This window comes from Cicer arietinum, chromosome 6, assembly GCF_000331145.2.
Source record: "Cicer arietinum cultivar CDC Frontier isolate Library 1 chromosome 6, Cicar.CDCFrontier_v2.0, whole genome shotgun sequence".
NCBI classification, from domain to species: Eukaryota; Viridiplantae; Streptophyta; class Magnoliopsida; order Fabales; family Fabaceae; genus Cicer; species Cicer arietinum.
This window is the reverse complement of record NC_021165.2, coordinates 32,251,189-32,266,110: the sequence shown is the minus strand read 5'-3', so window position 1 is coordinate 32,266,110 and position 14,922 is coordinate 32,251,189. Positions and strand designations below refer to the sequence as shown.

General features: G+C 33.4%; 1 protein-coding gene and 1 pseudogene across 8 annotated transcripts; one reads left to right on the top strand and one right to left on the bottom strand.

The window, feature by feature from the left end:
• Positions 1-5,291: 5,291 nt before the first annotated feature.
• Positions 5,292-9,674, top strand: LOC105852755 (uncharacterized). Of its 8 annotated transcripts, none has more exons than XM_027337744.2 (7): positions 5,292-5,610; positions 5,878-5,950; positions 7,513-7,993; positions 8,120-8,246; positions 8,424-8,641; positions 8,732-8,832; positions 9,159-9,674. In XM_027337744.2, the coding sequence occupies exons 3-5, from the start codon at positions 7,650-7,652 to the stop codon at positions 8,580-8,582; spliced, it is 630 nt and encodes a 209-aa protein (XP_027193545.1). In that variant the 5' UTR covers positions 5,292-5,610; positions 5,878-5,950; positions 7,513-7,649; the 3' UTR covers positions 8,583-8,641; positions 8,732-8,832; positions 9,159-9,674. The 8 variants fall into 8 exon arrangements, with proteins under 8 accessions (XP_027193545.1, XP_027193544.1, XP_027193542.1 ...); XM_027337743.2 differs by having other exon boundaries at positions 9,072-9,674; XM_027337741.2 differs by having other exon boundaries at positions 9,068-9,674.
• A 128-nt stretch (positions 9,675-9,802) lies between these two features.
• Positions 9,803-11,459, bottom strand: LOC101497590 (peptidyl-prolyl cis-trans isomerase PASTICCINO1-like; annotated as a pseudogene).
• Positions 11,460-14,922: the final 3,463 nt, after the last annotated feature.

Genomic DNA, 14,922 nt, shown 5'->3' with positions numbered 1-14,922 from the left:
ATGTCAAGTTTATTTTCTTTTTCAATTTTCAACCTCTTGTTGCTTCTCTCGATAAACTAACTCTTACATGTGTTTTCTGATCGTAAGTTCTCGTTCTCTTGGGAGACTTTTTCTAACTTCCCTTGTAGTTCTTTTTTCTCCTCTTCAGATTTTAACAATGATTTTTTGAGCTCTTCTATTTTATTCATTTGTAACAAGGGTAGGTTCAGGCATTTCCTAATCATTTGAGGGTGTACTGTGGAAAGGCATCTTGATTTATTGGACTCTTTTCTTTACCCATTGTTGATAGGGTTCTTTTGTGCTGCAACTTCTACATCCGAGTACTTTTCCTTTTCTAATGATTAACTCCCAAGCTCGACTTATCCTTCTTAACATTGGTGGATCTACTATACTCGTATTGTGCAAAACTAAAGCTTCCAATGACTTATCATCTAGTTTATCCAACATGGGGTAGCCAAGTTATCTTAGAGCTACCATTGGATTGCAATTAATACATCTTTTCGTTCCCATGAGAGGTACATTTGGAAAATCTCCACATTGGCATATTACCTCTTCCACCTCTTGATCTCTATAATACCATGAAATTGTATCCCCAATAAGGCTAGCTATACTCTAAGCCCATTCACGATTACTCTTAATCCCAACACGATACCCTTTCTTGAACATATGTGACACAAACTAAGTATACAACAGTAGAGCACAACACAAAATTGTTCCCCCCTTTTTCTCGTGTCACATATACATAGAGTAGTATACATCCCCAAATTAACAAAACCTCCTCCTTCCAACATGGATTTCGTAGACTGCAACGATGTGGTAGATAGTTTTAATTCTTTTAAGCGATATCCTTCACCCACGAAGACAACGATGGCAATTTCTAATGCTGGAAAGGAAGTCTATATTGCTTCCTCCGTGTCTTCAATGTAGCTTGTAGAAGATAAATGACTTACTATCATATCTTTTTTCCCATATATTATTGCCAGCTTATTGTTCACTATAAACTTTTGCTTTTGATGGAGAGTGGATGTCACTGCTCCAGCAGCGTGAATCCATGGTCTCTCTAAAAGACTCGGTTTAATATCCATCACTTGGAAGGTTATCCCAAAGATATGGGGTCCGATTTGAATCGGCAGGTCAATCTCACCAACAACTTGTCTTCTAGATCCATCAAACGCTTTCACCACCAAAGCACTCGGCATCAAATAGGCTCCATCAGCAAATAGTTTTGATAGTGTTGATTTAGGCATGACATTAAACGATGAACCATTATCTACTAGCACTCGTGCAAGAATATGATTGTGACACGTCACATAGATGTGTAGTGCTTTGTTATGCTATGTCCCTTCAGCTGGTAATTCACTATCGCTAAAACTCATACAACTACTTGCAGTGATATTATCGACAAGTCCATCAAACTAGTCGACAATGATATCATGAGTAACATAAGCCTCGTTTAAAACTTTCATTAGTGCCCTTCTATGTGCTTCAGAGTTCAATAACAAGGAGAGATCATATATCTTGGAAGGGGTTTGATTTAGCTGATCCACAATCTTATATTCACCTTGCTTGATAAACTTCAAAAATTCATTAGCTTCATCTTCAAGCACCATCTTTTTACTACTCTCTTGTCCTTTTATGGCATGATACATAGCTTTTTCCCCTTTTCTCCATGAACCTCCTTTTTACTAAGTTATTCAGGAGTGTATACTCAACCACTTCGAGTCACCCCACCAATCCCTGAAATGTTAGTGACATCGGTTCCTTTAGGTTCACAGCCATTACTTGATTGATGATTGGCCAAGTGGGATGTGATTTCATAATTCCACGGTAACGCCTTGGTATTTCCGTAAGGGAAAGGGGTTGGTGCTTGGACAATTATTGTATTTGGTCTACAAGGAGTTGACTTAAGATTCTTTTTTTTTTTGTAAAGGATTTCCAATGATTTTAGGAAAAATATATTATTTTCCACACATGATCCTATGGTCAACACATGATCATCTTTTGCATATTGGTCTATTCCATCTTCAATGACATTTACAGAAGTATCCACGTGGCTTGGTAAGGGGTTACTCTCTACGTTGGGACCGTCCTCCTTGAAAGTAAGCCATTTCGCATTAATCAATTCTTGTATCTTAGATTTTAGAGCTTGACATTCTTCGACGGAATGACCTACGGTTCCTGCATGGTATTCGCATTTGGCATTTGGGTTGTACCATTTTCAGAATGGTGGTTCAAGAGGTTTCATTGGTCTTAGAACGACCATTGAATTTTGGAGTAAGTGAGACAACAATTGGCTATATGTGACAGAGATTGGGTCAAAACGGGTTATCCTTTTTTCTCGATTAATTGGTGGTTTGTAGTGATTCGGGATTGGGTTTTGGTTCCATTGATTTTGTTGGGAAAATGTAGTAGGTGGTGGTTGATAAAAAGGTGGTTTTGAAGGGTGATATTGAGGATATGAAACTTGTGTGGTAGCGGCCACATATGGATAAGGAATGTAAGAATTTTGTGGTATCAGGGGCGAGAAGTTTATAGGGCCGATAAGAATTGATGGGTGGAAGATAGGAGACTCTAGGGTTTACCATTACAGCGTTAGCATCCCATTCTTTCTTTTTTGTGAATGTCATCTAGGGTTTTGTCACGTCACTCGCTGCACATACGATCTTGCCACTCCTCATCCCACTTTCTATCCTTTCGCCTATCATGATCAGGTCAGAAAAGTTTGATGACATTCTCTCAATCATCTTATCATAAAAAGGCGACTGGAGAGTATCCATAAACATACCAACCATTTCTGTTTCAGATAAAGGAGGTTCCACTTGTGATGCCATTTCCCTCGACCGTTGTGCATATTCTTTGAAAGTTTCATTGTCCTTTTTCAATGAATTGTGCAATTGCATCCTATTAGGGGCCATGTCAATGTTGTACCTGTATTCTTTAAAAAAGACATCAGTTAGGTCTTTCCACAAACGAATTCGATATCGCTTGAGATGCATATACCAACTTAATGATGCCCCACTCAAACCATCTTCGAAAAAGTGAATGAGAAGTTTATCGTTATGAGCATGAAAAGCCATTTTTCTGAAATACAGGGTCAGATGATTTTAGGACATGTGGTGTCTTTGTATTTTTCAAACTCAGGAACCAAACACATATCAAAAGCTTTGAGACCATAGACATTATGGCCTTTAATTGCTTTTATTCGCTCTTCTAAAAAATGGAATTTTTCTTTTGGTTGTGTATCACCCCCAACGCGAGGTTGATGCAAATTCCCATTAACACCAAAATGGGGGACTTGGGGTGCAATATATTGAATATTTTCTGAGGGTAGAGTGTTTTGGGGTGGCACGTAGCCCATAGGAGATGGAATTTGTGATTGGTTTAGGATTTGAGGGTTGATAGTTGAGTGGTTTGGGTTGTTGTCCATGGGGTTGATGACTAAAGGTGGAGTATAACTGGGTGAGAGACCGTACATAGGAAATTGCATAGTTTTTGTACGTAGTTGTTGGGTAGTCGGGGTAAACCCTGGTGGGTGAGAAGGAGTGGTTTGATGTTCTTCATTTGCAATTGGAGGATTCCCATCCGTAGTCTCATTCCTTGACAAAGCTTGTATAGCTTCTAGGATTTGATCAACTTTGTCCTTCAATTAGTTGACATCCGGTCTCATCACTTCTTGGTTTTTCTCAAGTTCTTCCATGTTCTTGGAGTTTGCGCGAGTCCGTTAAGGGTGTCGGGGAAACAGATTTATCGATTTTTTCAGTTTTTTTTAAATAAAAATTTATGAGTATGTATTAAATATGTATGGAATGAAAATGCAATTATCTCTTTTTTTTTTAGTTCGATGTTGGGGAATCATAAGTGTTACGTAAGTTTTTTTAACAAACACGAATTAATGAAGAAGAATATGGGGATTGGTAATCACAAATAAATTAACAATCGAACTTAAAGATTGTTGAATCTTTTGTTGGGGCTATGCTGCAAATCTTGAACAAGAAGAAGATGAAATTGATGATAATCAAGGTTGCACAAATAAAATCTAAAGCGTATGTATCTCACTAAGCTTTAGGTTCAATTTGCCCCACTAATCTATTTATATTGGGTGCAAACAGGTTAACTGACGAATCTCCTTGAGGATAATTTGTAACCATTGAAGTGAATTGCAAATTCACATCAAGCTTATCCATCAATGATAGTTTATAGAATAACGTTCCTTCATTTACTCTCGTGCACTAGAGAAAAGAAGAAATAACTCATAAATATTTTTGACAGAAATTTGATTCATGAGACATGAAAATTCATCTTTTTTTTTTTTTTTCCGTCTAAAGTGTCTCTATTTATAGAAAAATTCATAACAATCAGTGAAAGAAAACAACTCTTAAAAAAGATTGTAAGATTTAGTAACTTAAAAGATACATTGGTTTGAATTAAACCCACATTATAATCACTTGACTAAGTGATACATTAAGTTATTTAATTTTGCTACATTAATATAACTATTAGAGAATTCCAAATATATTTTAAAAATTTCCCTCACAAATATGAGAGTTGATAAGAGATTAAGTTTCATGCAGTCAAAGAATCATGTAATTGGTCAAACCAAAAATTTGATATCGTTCGACCAAGGACAAAACTAATCATATTTTAAGTTTATAATGTGAATTGTGTGACCTTAATATAATGATGTCTTATTTGTGTTAATGACTTAATTTGTGCTTCTTTATCGCATATAATTCATGTCTATGCTAAGCCTTGTTGTATATATATTGTTTGAACAAGATTTCTTTTATATTATTATATATGGCAGATGATACAATTGAAAAAGAAAAGGCTAACCTTGATGCTACATTTATTTAAACATAATGCAGACCATTGAAAATTACTAAGCTTTCACTTTAACTAACTGAATCGTGAAATGAATCGTGAAATCTACAAGTAAAAGACAACTCATGGATATTGTAGTACTTTTAACAGCGGTTTCATTTTGGTCACTTTCTGCCATTTACTATTATGCATTCAACTCTATTTTTATAAATGTTACACACTGCTAGAAAAACTCATTTTAGCTGTTATATTTAACGTCGGTCTCCGACTCCGACGCTAATTAGCATCAGGCAAGCTCACATTAGTATGATAAATATTTTTTATTTTATTTTATTAATAATTAGCGTCAGATGGGTCGAGGCTAAATAAAATATGGCAGATGTAAATTGTCTTATTTGTAAAATTAAATTTTTTAATTTTATTTGAAAAATTAATATTATTTTTTTCAATAACTCACTCCACTCATCCCTCATCACCTCATCACTCAACTCCGTCACCCACTCTGAACCTTCTCAAACCTATCACCCACTTCACCATCAATCTTACCCTCTCGCCGCCTCACCGTAAATCTCACCCTCTCGCCGCCGCATCACTATTTCCCTCACCTCAAACTCATTCTCGCGGCTTCACCCTCACTCTCTTCTTTCAGCCTCACTCTCGTCTTTCATCCTTACTCTCATTGTTGTCCACTCATCTCTCAGCCTCACTCTCCCCATCTCCCTCTCGTCTCTCGTCTCTAATTCTCATTTTCGTCTCTCAGGCTTACTCTCACTGTCGTCCATTCTCAATGTAAGTGTAACCTTAACCATCTTTGTTGTTTGTGTTCACTTTTGGTTAGGGTTTGGTTTTGATACTAACATTTTATTTTCTTTTACTCATTGTCAGTTCTTTTTTATTTTATTTAGGTACCACAGTTGCATGTTTAGTTTAATTCTTCTTTTTTTCCATCAATTTATATTTTCTTGCATTTATTTTGTGTATTTCACAGAATCGATTCAGATTGCCAATTTTATTATTGTTTCTTTCTGTTTGAAGTTTCTTTCTTTTACTTTCCAGCATTGCTAAAGTGACATTGAAAGGGTATGAGCCTTTACCTAGAAGAAGATGTTCTACTAAATTTTTTTCAAAGGTTGGTCTTTTTCCTTTTCCTATTTTTCTTTGGAAAAGTGTTGGTAATAATAATAACAATGTTAATTGGAGTGGTTTAAATTGTAAGAGTTTTGAATGTTTGAAAGGTAAGAAATTGAGTAGAGATTACATTGGTTGTTTTGATTTGGTTAATGGTTATGAGAATTTGACATGATTTTTTGGTTGATGATGTTTTAGCATTCGGTGGAAGTGGTGGAATTAGAATAGGGTTTGATATTGGTGGTGGTTCTAGATCTTTTGTTGCTAGAATGGGTGAGAAAAATGTTAATGTGATTACTAATAGGTGGAAGTTATGAGAAAAATGTTACTATGATGCACCCTTTAGTGAATTCATTGCAGCAACATGGCCTTTTCCAATTTACTTAAGCCTAGATCATATGTTTCCATTATATGAAAATGTGTTTGATTTGATTTGCGGGTAAACAGTTTGTTTTGGTTTGATAACTTCTTTTGTTGCCTTGCCAATTGTAGACCAACATTCTTGCATTTCAAAGAATGAAACCAGAATGAAAAAAAAGTTGAAACTAAAAATGCTGACATCTTAGTACCATAACTCATTGATTGATATCCCTCAAGTTGCATAGATACGAGAAGAGTTTACAATATCCATAAAGAATGTCCCAATTTCCTAATAAAACACAAAAATACATGAACAAATATTACAAAATTGAAAGGGATGGGATATGGAAAGTTATAATTGGGTTAGTGAAATATATATAGTTATGGGATATGGAAAGTTATAACTGGGTTAAAAAAGTACTTTTAACGGGTTACTTTTCACACTAAGGCCTACAAATATAATAAAAAGACAATCAACTGTGGGGTGCATGTAAAGGGTCTTACTAAAGGAGGATAAGATAACTATTATGGCACAATCAACTATATCATAGAACTATATTACTTTGGTCTAAAGGACATGGTTGCATTATTTTATTGTGAATGGTTTAACCCAACAAAAAATAGGGGTACAAAGATTCATCCACAATATCGAATTGTGGATATTAAGATGGATAAATGTTATCATCTTTATGATCATTTCATCCTTGTGCAAAAAGTAAGACAAGTGTATTATGTCCCATATCCAGATATGTGTAGAGATAAGTGTGTGGCAATTACCACAAAACCAAGGGGTCATGTGGAGATTGACAACATAGAGGATGAAATGCCTTATCAGTTTGGTGGGATGTCACATGTTCTTCTACCAATTGCATAAATTGAATCAATATCTTGTTTACGTGACAACTCACAAGTAGATGTGTTCGAAGAGATTTTTGACTGAATATTGTAGTGAATGGAGAAAGGATAATGATCGAAGATATTATAATAGTATTTTGTGTTGCATTATTCATGTTTTACTTAAGCAACTTGCTAAATTATGATAAATTATTTACATATTGTCTTGTATGAATTTTTCCTTTAAGTTCTTATATTTTATCCTTTTTTATAGTTGTTATATGGATATCTTACAAGTTACCCTTTTCTAATTAAGTGATATTGTTTATTTACTCTTTTTTACTTTATGACAACAAATGACTAACAAAGGTGGCAGTGATAAAGGAAAGGCCAATCCTACTCGGTGTAAACCAAATATGTTACGGCCGGGTAAGTTTAATGAGTAGCGGGATGTCATACGTTGCAAATTGTTTACCACTAGGCCACTTCATTGATCGTCTCCAGCCATGTCTCAACCTCATGCATCGACTAAGATTGTAGCACCTGTTGATACTGTAACACCACCATCCCACCCGACACCATCTCCCATCTATGCCTCAATCCCTGAGGTATTTGTGTTTATGCCGACTCCAAGTTTAAGTCTTCAGACCATGTGTGCCTCTTCACAATATTCCCCACGTGAGACTCTGATAGAGAAGAATGTGCAACAAACTTCTAATGATCATGAGGATATGGTGGAAAATAGGGACCACAACCAAGAGGATGGGGAGGTGGGTCAATGGAACGTTCCTCCTTTCGTATTTGTGAGAGATGATAATGGAAAATTCATTATACGACCTTATGGTAAAAGGTAAGTTACAACACTCAATTATTTTATTCAGCATCAATCAAGAAAAGGCCATGAATTATACTAGAAGCATAAGTGTAGAAACATTTTATTTACTTAATACTATGTTTCTTCAATACATTAATGCAGACTCAGTCCTAGCAACGCAATTGCATTTGCCATTAGGTATGCCATACAAAAACAGTTTCGTGAGCATGTCTATGGTTGGAGTGCAACCACTGACATAATTAGACAAGATTGGTTTGAAAAATTTGAGGTAAAACCTTTAAATATAATTATATGTTTAATTCATCTTTCTAGCATATATAGGGAGAATTGTGTTATATGTTTTGTTGATAGTAGTTAGTACATATATACTATTTGTTATTCCTAAGAGAATGTGTCATGGGATCCTTGTGATAATGATATTATGAAATGTGTGTTTGAACAAGAGGCCGATAAAAGACTATCAAATATGGTTACAAAGGTGAGGAAGAAAGGACTCGACCTAGTTGGATATATGATGAAGCTTGGATTGGTCTTCAAGCATATTGGGAAGATATATCATTCAAGAACATCTCCAACCAAAATAAGACCAATCGAGCTTCAGTAAAAGGCAGAGTTGTCTACACCTCAGGCCGCAAGGCTCATATTGATGTTGCACTTGAGCTTGTATGTATTATGATATCTACTTGTGAGTTGTGATCCAATAGTCTTGATTTTATTTTAATTGTGGTCCAATAATCTTGATTTTATTTGTAGAGCAATAACCTTCAAAGAGATCTACTTCCCGATGAGTTATTTTGACAACCCATAAGAAGAAAAATGGTGCTTGGATTGATAGTCGCGCAGAATCCACCTATGTATGTTCTTTATTTGTGTAAATTCTTTATGCAAATTCTTTATATTACAAATCAACCAAAAAATAATATGATCAAGAGTCCTAGAAGAGCAATCCATTTATTATACATGTATTGATGTAAGTTAGTATGTTATCTATATCTTGACTCGTTTGTTTAATTTATTTTAGAAATTGGATCATATTTTACCTTATTGATTTTTTTCCTTTAATCAAGAAACATTTAAATTTTTTTGGAGGAAGTACAAACACAACTTGGCGACACAAGTGTAGATGATGCTAAACAAGTAGATCGAACGACAATACTTAAGTTATGGACACAATTTGCAGGGGGTCTCACTCGTGGTCGAGTTTATGGTACGAGAAACTTATCTGTTAACCTCCGACATGGGTGTATATCACTTACACAACAATCCCAAAATCATTCTAATTCTATGACTGGGATGTCTTTAGAAGCGGAGAGTGCATCTAGAATTAGAATTGAACAAATTTCTCAGGATGTAGTGGTCCAAGCTCAAGTGGCTACCAAGCTCACCGAAGAGGCTAGGGAGCATTCAAAGAAATTAGAGAATGATTTTGATGCCTTAAAGCAGTTTTTGGTAGATAAAATTGACGTTTTGCATCGTCAATCAGCTGATGGATCATCTAGTGCGAGTCATCCTCTTTCGCATCCTCATTATGATGATGATTTGGACGTCTTGTCACTGGACGAATCTTGATCTCATAGTTATCGTTACTTTTTAATGTAATTGGTTGACAATTATGTAATAGGTGACTTTGTTATGTTGTTATTTGACATTATGTTATTATTTTGTAGTTTGAGAGCATATGATAATTTATGGTGCATTTGTTATGTTGTCAATACAATGACTTTTAATGTTTCTTAAGTATCAATTATTATATAAAACATTAAAATATAATTGAGCAGGTGCTAAAAAAATAAAAATAAAAAATAAAATAAATTTACAATTAGCGTCGGCTTTGTCCGACGCTAATCATTTGTTGACTTTTGAACTCTCCAAAAACCCAAGTAGTACAGTGATCTAGTTGCCTCCATATGAAAATGGAATTATGGATAACTACTACATCCTTTGATTTTATAGTATGGCACATCTTTGAATCCCAAGAGATGAAAAAAGTCTACAACCCATAGGCCAAAAAAGAGAGAGAACCAACCCCTGGTGTTGCAACATAGAGTATGTTAATGTGTGAATTTAAAAATTATTGAAGTTCTAAATACGAAAACTCTTATATTTTGAGTAATTTTTAACTCTATACATACTAAAGTCCCATATTAGATAATGAGTTTCAAACTCTTGTGAAACTCATTATATACGAAAACTCTTATATTTTGAGTGGTTTTTAACACTATATAATGAGTTTCAAACTCTTGTGGAAAGTATATTAGAATTGGATGCATTTTCCAACTTTTTCTTTTCTTTCCTTTCTAGCCACTTCTCCCATTTCTTTATGATCTTTTGATTTTTAGAGCGGTTATTATGGCGTAGTTTCTTCGATTTTTGGAGCGGTTGTTATGTCGTAATTCTATCGATTTTTGAGTGATCCTAACATCACTATCCTTTTAAAGTGATTTTATGTCATAGTTATGTCGATTTTTAGTGGTCCTAATAGTGGTTTTGTGTCGTAATCATTTATAGCGGTTTCTTGTGTCGTAGTCATTTTGATTTATGAGTGGTTATAATACCATATTACGAGTGACAGCTGTTAGACTGCCATATTCAGGGTATCATTCTAGAATGAATTTCTACGGTTTAGTAGAATTCTAATAAAGTGAATCTGGACAGTTTTATACTGGAGACTTCGTGGTTGATAGTATGTTTTGCACAATTTGGACAGTGCCGTGAAATGTCTTAATAAAAGCGACCTAGTAGGCCACTCAACTCAGTAATTTTTCAGTGACATAAATTGTAATTTTTCAACAGTTTTCAAAACTTAAAAATAACACGTTTGTTGTGCATCAGGCGCAGCTTCATGCAAATCCTCTGAATTCGTTCCATCTGATGAGTCCCCCTACACCTCACCATCTTTTGGGCTTTCATTTGTGATCTAATCTCCATCTTCATTAACTTTAGCTTCTGCAATTTCACCAGGCTTCTTGTCAAGTGACCCTTTAAATTGATTCTGAGCTTTCTTATCAACTTCCTACAAATGAAATGACTTTTGTGTAAGAATCAAGTTTTAGGGTATGTTTGATTAGTTTTTCACAAAAAATTTCCTGTTTTAAAAAAATAGAAGAACGGACACATTTTGTTCTTTGTTAACTTTAAAAAAAGTATAATCAAACAAGCCTTAGTGTTTCCTTCTGTGACGTCTCAAGCATATATACAAGAAAATAACTGATTCGTAATTTCAAGCACACCTGCTCTTTCTGCTTCAGTTTTGAAAGAGCTCCAGTTGCATCTGATTCTGTTGATTTATCAACTTTCATCATCTAAAATAGCACACATTTGACTTCAGAAATGGACAACATTATAGCTTATGTTCTAAAGAAAATTGAGTGTGAACGCTTTTACCATTTTGAAACACCCCTTGCTTCTTCACAATCTCCAGCAGCCATGTAGGCCATTCCACGACGATAAAGACCCTTTAAGTGCGCAGGATTTGCTTCTAGAACCTGAACAATTAAGCGAAGAACGTGTGAAGACAAGAAAGCTTAGGATATGAAACTTTCAGAATCCAAATATACAGAATATTTCCTTGTATAGAATGGACTGAATCCCATAATTAGATAATTAATAAATGTTTTATTTTGTATATTTGATAGGAATCATGGACCCATAATTATAAGAATAACAAAGGGCAGTAATTAGGAGTGTCCTTTTCTAGATTATTTTGTAATAAAAATAATCTATTTAAGAGCACATGCTCCTCCTTACTAGGAATAACAATGAATAGAGTTCGGGTAGGGTAACATAGTACCAGTCCTCATTACTACAATATAAAAATAACCGCGCACGTACTCTCGTTGGTATCAACTTTAATATTCGTACTCTTGCCATTTGAGTACTCGTGCTCATATCCATACCCATTACTTGCACTTTAAGAAAAATAGATAGATAAATAATCGCTATTGTTGTGATTAAATTCAAAAAATTTCCAAATATCTTAAATCCAAATTATAAAGTATTACAAAATAAAATATTTTCTAACTCAAAACATCCAAAATATATCAAAAGATCCCACGTTACTACAATAAACATCAAAACATTCAAAATAATATTTTATGAAGTTGCAAGTCTTTGGACAGTATTCTCCGAGATTTGTAAAAAAATTAATATGTGTATTATATTAGTTATTTATAATTATAAAGTCACAGTTAATAAAAAAAAAAAAAACTCTTAAATATATAATTACAATTATTTACCTCTTCATCAAAATCAGATTCTTGAAAAGTTTGCAAACGTTTATCTTTCGATTCTAAATATTGTAGTGATCCAATGATACCAAGAGTTGCTAAAACATAAAAGCAAATAAATAGTTAAACTAAACACAAATTTAATTGAATAAGTACTATATTGCAACAATTATTACCTTGTTTTTCATGTTTTATCGAACTTTGAGAGCACATAAGTGCCTCCAAAGTATCCTCGTGAAGTCTAGGCCGTTAAAGACTCAACAATCTACCACCAGTACTAAAAGCAGATTCTGAAGCAATTGTGGAAATTGGGATGACCAAAATATCCTTAGTAATTTTTTGTAAAATTGGATTCTTGATTCCATTTGTTTTCCACCATCCAAGAATATCAAATGTAGCACTCTTAGGCAATACATTTTCCTCCTATAGATCTAACTCACATGTTAACTACACATCATTAGTATCATTGACATATGAATTATAACCGCTAATAAATTGGTACAATTACCATTTTCTAAATTTGACTCCTTCTTATGGAACTTTTTTGTTGAACTATCCACCAACCCATTGGTTTTAGCTTGATAATCTTCAAATAATAAGTAACATAATTTTTTGATATTGTTAATTTCAATTGAAGACAAACTTCTATAAAGTTTCTTATAAAAGTACTCGAGCAATTTGAATTTAATTCTTGGATCCAAAACAATGGCAATCTCTATAATATCATGAATAACAGACCAATATTTCTCAAGTTTATCAACCATTGTAGAAGTCATATTTCTAATAACCTCAATGGAACAAGTCTGCCATTGCTTCAAAGATAATTTTATTTCACAAATCAATGGAAAGTATATGTTTGTTGTGGGATATTGTGTACCTGAAAACATCTCAGTTACACGATTAAATACTTGCAACCTATTACAAATTTCTTTTGTTATTTCCCACTATCTTGTTATAGGAAAACATGTATACAAATGCTCTCGTGTTTCCAAACGAATAAAAACATCTTTATATACTAGTGCAACAACAAGCATAGAATAAGTAGAATTCCACCTAGTTTTGCAATCAATAATACGGTTCGTAGTGATGTGAACTTTTAATTGACGTGCTGCTTCCCTAAAATTTGGTCTCTTTTGAGTGTGGTTGTCCAAAATGAAACACTATCCTTGAGCTTCTCTATACCATCTTCAATAACACTCAAACCATCTTGAGCAATTAAATTTAATATGTTATCTTCAGCAATTAAATTTAATATGTGGGCACAACACTTCATATGAAATAATTGACCATCAAGTATAAGACAAGAAAAATCAATTTTATTTAACAAGATACCAAGAGCGTCATTAGTGCTACAATTATCCAAAGTGATAGTTTACAATTTTCTATCAATATTCCAATCTATCATGCACTCTACCAAAAACTTTGAAAGATCTTCAATTGTGTGTGGACATTCTACACACACATAGCTGTCATACAAAATAATTTTTAAAATGTTAAACATAATGAAAAAAAAAAAACTATATGCAATTAATGACTTTTAGCTGCCCACATGTTTGTTGTTAAAGCAATTATATTCCCAATCTTTTCGCCCCATGATCTTTCCTTTCTCATGTTGAAATATCTTAATAATATCATTTTTAAATGTACTTGGACAAGGAATCTTGAACAAAGGTTGAAGATCTTCACAATATATTCTAAAGCTCATATATATTCTAGATTAAAATGATAGTTACTCAAATAAGTAGATGACCCATCTATCTTTTTTTCTCTTTGATCGCTTGTCTTATATCCTTATATGACATTCTTTTACAAGACAAAAAATGTTTACGCAAATGGTTTATTCCATCGGATCTTTTATGTGCCATAGCCTTGTTACAGTAATTGCATCTAACTCTTTTCCCCATTAATAGTTTTTTAATGAAATAATTCCAAACAACCAATGCCTTTCTTTTCTTACTATCATTAGTCAATTCAATAGAATCACCATCTTCAAACGACATAAGCTTGAGAATTAGCCTTCTCAGAGCTACTCACATGATCATTAGGTGCCTTTGAGTTTGTGTGGGAGAAGAGTTAATTTTAGATTCCTTTGATCAAAGCAACCAAATTAATTTTCCATCTAAAACCGGAAATGAAAAAACTAATAAATAAACTCTAATATGACTCAAATTTATAACCAAATGTGCAAATAATGAAACTAATATAAGATATAATGACAATATATGGCATCGTTGGTATTACTTTCTAATAGTTGAATATAAGTTTAAATTCTTATTTCCAAAAACAAATATTTAACTAGTAGCAAAAATAACAAAATAAATTAATAGAAACCACAATCTTAATTTTCAATTGGCGAATAAATAAATTGTTTCAAGTCTTCAATTTACAATCGTAATCATAGAAACCTTCTATAACAAATGATCTCTCATAACAATAATAACATATTACAAAGTTGCTATAAAGATTGGATGGCGAGATAGAAATGCATAAGAGAGTAGAGAGCGAGATAGAAATGAATAAGAGAGTAGAGAGACATATGTGTATTTAGAAAAATCATGTATTTAAAAAATATTTTTTCAAACAAACATGTTTTCTTCAAAATCATTTTTATGTTCTTTATGGTAATTTTGTAGTTTAAAAAAATAATTTTTATAAAATTGTATACAAACAGGTTAAAAATCATTTTACAAAAAAAATTATTTTTATAATAGTAAACAA

Bases quoted from the DNA above. Each gene is read 5' to 3' on its own strand.
- LOC105852755 (XM_027337744.2), top strand. From the start codon at position 7,650: ATGTCTCAACCTCATGCATCGACTAAGATTGTAGCACCTGTTGATACT. The intron at 7,994-8,119 runs GTAAGTTACAAC...ACATTAATGCAG, and splicing joins ATACGACCTTATGGTAAAAG to ACTCAGTCCTAGCAACGCAA. The intron at 8,247-8,423 runs GTAAAACCTTTA...TTTGAACAAGAG, and splicing joins ATTGGTTTGAAAAATTTGAG to GCCGATAAAAGACTATCAAA.